This window comes from Lactuca sativa, chromosome 2 (assembly GCF_002870075.4).
Source record: "Lactuca sativa cultivar Salinas chromosome 2, Lsat_Salinas_v11, whole genome shotgun sequence".
Taxonomy (NCBI): Eukaryota; Viridiplantae; Streptophyta; class Magnoliopsida; order Asterales; family Asteraceae; genus Lactuca; species Lactuca sativa.
In genome coordinates this window covers 22,159-28,087 of record NC_056624.2, presented here as the reverse complement: position 1 = coordinate 28,087, position 5,929 = coordinate 22,159, and the positions used below count along the sequence as shown (strand labels likewise).

Below are 5,929 nucleotides of genomic sequence, written 5' to 3'. Positions count from 1 at the left end.
CCAAACTATAATTCTCGGATTTGAACCGGATAAATTCATCCTTTTTTGGAAAAAAGGGGCCAACCACATGACTAGACTACTTGGAATTGAACCAAGATTTAAATTCTTTTTATGGAAAAAGAAAGAAAACCACCCGATTAAAAGCTCCAGATTTGAACCGGAAAAAATCATCCTTTTTTGGAAAAAAGGGGCAAACCACTTGACTATATCACTTGGAATTGAACCATGATTTATCCCTAAATGAATAGGATTGAACCAATTATTTTCGGGAATTGAACCCTCTAGCAATAAATTGCCAAAAAAATTAAGGATATAATCAAATATCCTTCCGTCCATTCCTTTGAAATACACACCTTGTTTCCAAGGCGGGGGTTCACTTTTAAGGGAAAAAGTGATAAAAATCCCGATTCCGTCAATTCCTTTTATATACACGCCTCGTTTCCAAGACGGCAGATCATAACAATTGAGAAACCCCAATTGAAAATGATAAAAGTCCACTTCATAAGGTCTTAACCAAATGAAACTCGGGATCAAACCGAGATGCAATTCACTTTTAAGGGAAAAAGCAATAAAAATCCCATACCCGTCAAATCCTTGAGAATACACACCTTGTTTCCAAGGCGGAAATTCACAATAAATGAAAATAAATTCCAAATATTGATGAAATTTGACCACATCATAATGCCTAAACCAAATGATACTCGGGATTAGACCGAGTTGCAATCCAATTTTAAGGGAAAAATTGGTAAAAATCCCATGACCGTCAATTCCTTTGTAAAAATATTGGAAATGAACTCCTTCATAGATAACAGAATTCACCCATCTCCAATAATTCCATTTTTGCCCTTTGACCAGAATAATAATCACTTTTCTGCTACACCTCAATCCATTTATTTTAGTTTGATCTCTTTTCTTTTTTTTATTAACCCCATCCAAAGTCCAAAAATTTTTCACCAAATAACAACAATAGAAACCCTTCACATAAGTTTGACCATATTGCCCTTCACCCCATCTTCTTCCATGAATGATAAAGCAGCCAAAATTCAATAAGTCTTCAACCCAATTAAAATTTCCAATATTACCCTTACTCCTATCCACAACCGACACCCTCCAGTTTCCATCTCCACCAACAATTAAACTGTGCCCAAAATACCCCCATTCCTTTATAATATCCTCCAAATAATAACAATCATAATAAAGAATATTATTTTCCATCCAAACAGCCCTGTGACTAACAACCTGGAACACAAAATTATCCATCTTCCCTTTATTCTTCAAATCGATCTTCTTCCAGTCCTCCAAAAAATCTTCTTTGTTATAATAACCACTAACACACATGCTATTATTCCACCATGAGCAATTGAGACTATCATCCAGAATAAGAGACAGCCCAGTCGCTCCTTTATCTATCCGATTCCCAAACAGCCCCTGTTCAAGAATTAAACAATTGCAGTTTTTTTATTCAATTTCACCTCCTTCCGTTCCTTCCAATCAGATATACAGTCGAAATCTTTAATACTCAAGCCGAGCTCAATTAAATCATCCAATTTATTAAATTTCCAACCTTGACCAAAAAGCCCTTTGACCAAAAAACTTGAAATTCCGCTTTTATTTTCAATCTTCCTTATTTCCACCAATCGCATTCCATAATTTCTCTCCTGCCTCCAATTCCAAGTCAGCCACCCTGACAAATTCACGCACAACCCTCTTCTCAAATTAATTTCTTCTTTCATGGATATAATCATCACTTTTAACTGTAACATTCCACTGCTTGCAAATTTCTTCATTAAGCCCAAGATAACCCAATTTAAGGCTAAACATCTTCAATCGAATGTCTTCTGTGATAACTTTGACCACATTATCCACTGAATTGCTCTGTTTCCCAAACAACCTTTTATTCCTTTCATTCCATATGTGATAAACAGAAGCCGCCAAAGCTATCTTTTTAATGAAGTTACTGATATTTTTCTTTTTTAGCAAATATTGAAGTTCATTAATAATTTCAAACCAATTGCCAGGATTATGCTTTATTTTCACCTTATTTTTCATCAGCTTCCATACATCTTTGGAGAATTTACAATCAAAAAATAAATGAGAATGAGAATCCAATTGAGCATTGCAAAACACACAATTGAACTCAATAGAATTTTTCCATCTTTTCATTCTATCTTGTGTTCTAAGTCTTCCAAGAATAGCAAGCCAAAGAATGAAGCAATGACTTGGTATTCTATTTTGAAACCAAACCAGATCATACCAGTCAACAATTGGCTCATGGCGTGTAATAGAAGAAGATACCTGATTAACCGCAAAAGGAACAATATTACCTTTGTAGTTCACCCAATACACTTCATCTTTTTTCTCTCTGATGATCCTTGGCACAGGGAAATTACTCAACCGAGGGATCATTTCGATCCATTCTGCAGGCCAGCTCCAATTTTCATCAACAATAACATCACTCACTTTGTCCCTTATGTTATATCCAGCATTAGTGATTTCCCTATGAGAAAGAACATAACTCAAAGGTCCCAATTGATGCCAATTATCAAACCACATGAAAGTCTTCTCTCCATTTCCAATCCGAGAATAAAAAAAATCTCGCAAAAAAGGTCTAATCTTTAAGAGATTCCTCCAGCTCCAACTCATTTTATCTTTTGGACTCACATCCCAAAAGCTTCTACCTTCCAACAAATAAAAGTTTACCCATTTCACCCACAAGGAATTTTACCCACTAATAAGCTTCCAAATTCTACTCGACAGCAGAGCAATGTTCCAGTCTTTAAGATTTTTCAGCCCAAGACCTCCATAAATCTTTGGTTTGCAGATTTTATTCCATGACACCTTAGCAATTCCTTTACAATTCTGCCCACTGTTCCAAAGGAAGTTCCTCATTATTTTTTCAACTTCTTTAATTATACCTTTCGGTAACAACACCACTGAAGCCCAATAAACAGGAAGCGAAGCAAGAACAGCACTTATTAATTGAAGTCTTCCAGCATAAGACAGGGATTTGTTTTTCCAATCGTTGACTCTCTTCTTCACCTTATCTATAAGACCTTTGCAATCTCTATTAAAAAGCTTTGTAGAAATCAAAGGAATCCCAAGATATTTCATAGGAAGTTTGCCTTCAACAAAAGGAAGAATCCTCAAGATTTTCCTTTTAAAAGGCTCTTTAACATTCCCAAAAAAGATGTGACTTTTAGCTAAGTTTGGAACAAGACCAGCAGAATTAGCAAACTCATCCATAGCTTTCTTAACAACCCTTATCGATCCAGAATTTCCATGACAAAAAACCATTAGATCGTCAGCAAAACATAAATGAGTGAGTTTCTGTTCTTTACATCTCCAATGATATTTAAACTCCTTGCTTTCTTTTATGCACCTTTGAAACATAAGGTTAAAAACCTCCATAACAAGAGTAAAAAGATACGGGGATAAAGGACACCCTTGCCTAAGACCTCTCTTCCCTTGAAAAAAACCATGGAAACTTCCATTTATATTAATCATAAAAGAGGAAGTCGTAACACAGTTCATAATCCAGGAAATCATAAACTCATGGAACCCAAATTCTTTCAATATATCTTGCAAGAATCTCCAACTAACCGTATCATACGCTTTTTGAATATCGACTTTCATTGCACATCGAGCAAACCCCCTATCAATATGATAACCCTTGACAAGTTCTTGAGACAAAAGAACATTATCCAAAATTGAACGTCCTGGAATAAATGCCGATTGATTTTCCGAAACTAAATACCCAAGATGCTCTCTGATGCGATTAACAATGACTTTGCTAATGCATTTGTAAATCACATTGCAGCAAGAAATAGGCCTGTAATCCCCAACCTTGCCTGGAGTCGGGACTTTAGGAACTAAAGCAATAACCGTAGCATTAACTTCCTTCAAAATTTTCTTGGACAGAAAAAATTCCTTGACAGCATAACAGAAATCATTTCCCACTATCATCCAAGCCTTCTTAAAAAATTTAGAAGAAAATCCATCAGGACCAGGAGCTTTATCATCATCTATATCAAAAAGAGCAGCCTTGATTTCCTCATTTGTTACATCTTTAACCATATCAAGAGCTTGCTGATTGTCGAGTTTTTTGGAAAACAAATTATCCGGCCTAACAATTGGGACAACATCATGCTCCACTCCAAGGAATTCACTAAAATAATCAACAATAACTTTGAAAGCTTCTTCTCCTTCCTTCCATTTTCCATTTCCATCAAGGATCGTTTCAATTCGGTTTATATTAATTTTCCCTTTAACAACTTTATGAAAGTAGGCCGAATTATAATCTCCTTCCTTAAGCCAATGCACCTTAGCTCTCTGTTTTAAATAACTCTCTTCTTCCCAGCTGGCATTCAGAAAAGATTGAAGGTAAACTCCCTCTTCAAATCTCAGGTCTTCATTATACGGATCCAAATCAAGACTACTCTGAACCCGACATAATTCTTCTCTACATTTGGAGATTTTTTCTGCAAAATTACCATGAAGATTTAACAACTTTCTGAGCGGCTTCTTTAGTAATTTTAACTTCTGACACAGCCGAAACATTCCAAATCCTTCAATTTCAGATTTCCAAACATTATCAACAATGGCCAGGAAATTATCTGACAGCACAAGCGAATTAACAAACTTGAATGATCTAATCTTGAACTTCTTTTTGATTGGGAATTTAATAATCAATATGATAATCCTTGACAAGTTCTTGAGACAAAAGAACATTATCCAAAATTGAACGTCCTGGAATAAATGCCGATTGATTTTCCGAAACTAAATACCCAAGATGCTCTCTGATGCGATTAACAATGACTTTGCTAATGCATTTGTAAATCACATTGCAGCAAGAAATAGGCCTGTAATCCCCAACCTTGCCTGGAGTCGGGACTTTAGGAACTAAAGCAATAACCGTAGCATTAACTTCCTTCAAAATTTTCTTGGACAGAAAAAATTCCTTGACAGCATAACAGAAATCATTTCCCACTATCATCCAAGCCTTCTTAAAAAATTTAGAAGAAAATCCATCAGGACCAGGAGCTTTATCATCATCTATATCAAAAAGAGCAGCCTTGATTTCCTCATTTGTTACATCTTTAACCATATCAAGAGCTTGCTGATTGTCGAGTTTTTTGGAAAACAAATTATCCGGCCTAACAATTGGGACAACATCATGCTCCACTCCAAGGAATTCACTAAAATAATCAACAATAACTTTGAAAGCTTCTTCTCCTTCCTTCCATTTTCCATTTCCATCAAGGATCGTTTCAATTCGGTTTATATTAATTTTCCCTTTAACAACTTTATGAAAGTAGGCCGAATTATAATCTCCTTCCTTAAGCCAATGCACCTTAGCTCTCTGTTTTAAATAACTCTCTTCTTCCCAGCTGGCATTCAGAAAAGATTGAAGGTAAACTCCCTCTTCAAATCTCAGGTCTTCATTATACGGATCCAAATCAAGACTACTCTGAACCCGACATAATTCTTCTCTACATTTGGAGATTTTTTCTGCAAAATTACCATGAAGATTTAACAACTTTCTGAGCGGCTTCTTTAGTAATTTTAACTTCTGACACAGCCGAAACATTCCAAATCCTTCAATTTCAGATTTCCAAACATTATCAACAATGGCCAGGAAATTATCTGACAGCACAAGCGAATTAACAAACTTGAATGGTCTAATCTTGAACTTCTTTTTGATTGGGAATTTAATAATCAATATGATAATCCTTGACAAGTTCTTGAGACAAAAGAACATTATCCAAAATTGAACGTCCTGGAATAAATGCCGATTGATTTTCCGAAACTAAATACCCAAGATGCTCTCTGATGCGATTAACAATGACTTTGCTAATGCATTTGTAAATCACATTGCAGCAAGAAATAGGCCTGTAATCCCCAACCTTGCCTGGAGTCGGGACTTTAGGAA

The 5,929-nt window shown here is 35.6% G+C and overlaps 1 protein-coding gene across 1 annotated transcript; it reads right to left on the bottom strand.

The window, feature by feature from the left end:
- Positions 1-1,716: 1,716 nt before the first annotated feature.
- Positions 1,717-2,643, bottom strand: LOC111907005 (uncharacterized). Its single transcript, XM_023902795.3, has one exon. It carries the CDS (start codon positions 2,641-2,643, stop codon positions 1,717-1,719), a length of 927 nt encoding a protein of 308 aa, XP_023758563.1.
- Between the last annotated feature and the right edge of the window lie 3,286 nt (positions 2,644-5,929).

Excerpts from the sequence above, each read along its gene's own strand:
- LOC111907005 (XM_023902795.3), bottom strand. The coding sequence starts at position 2,643 with ATGAGTTGGAGCTGGAGGAATCTCTTAAAGATTAGACCTTTTTTGCGA.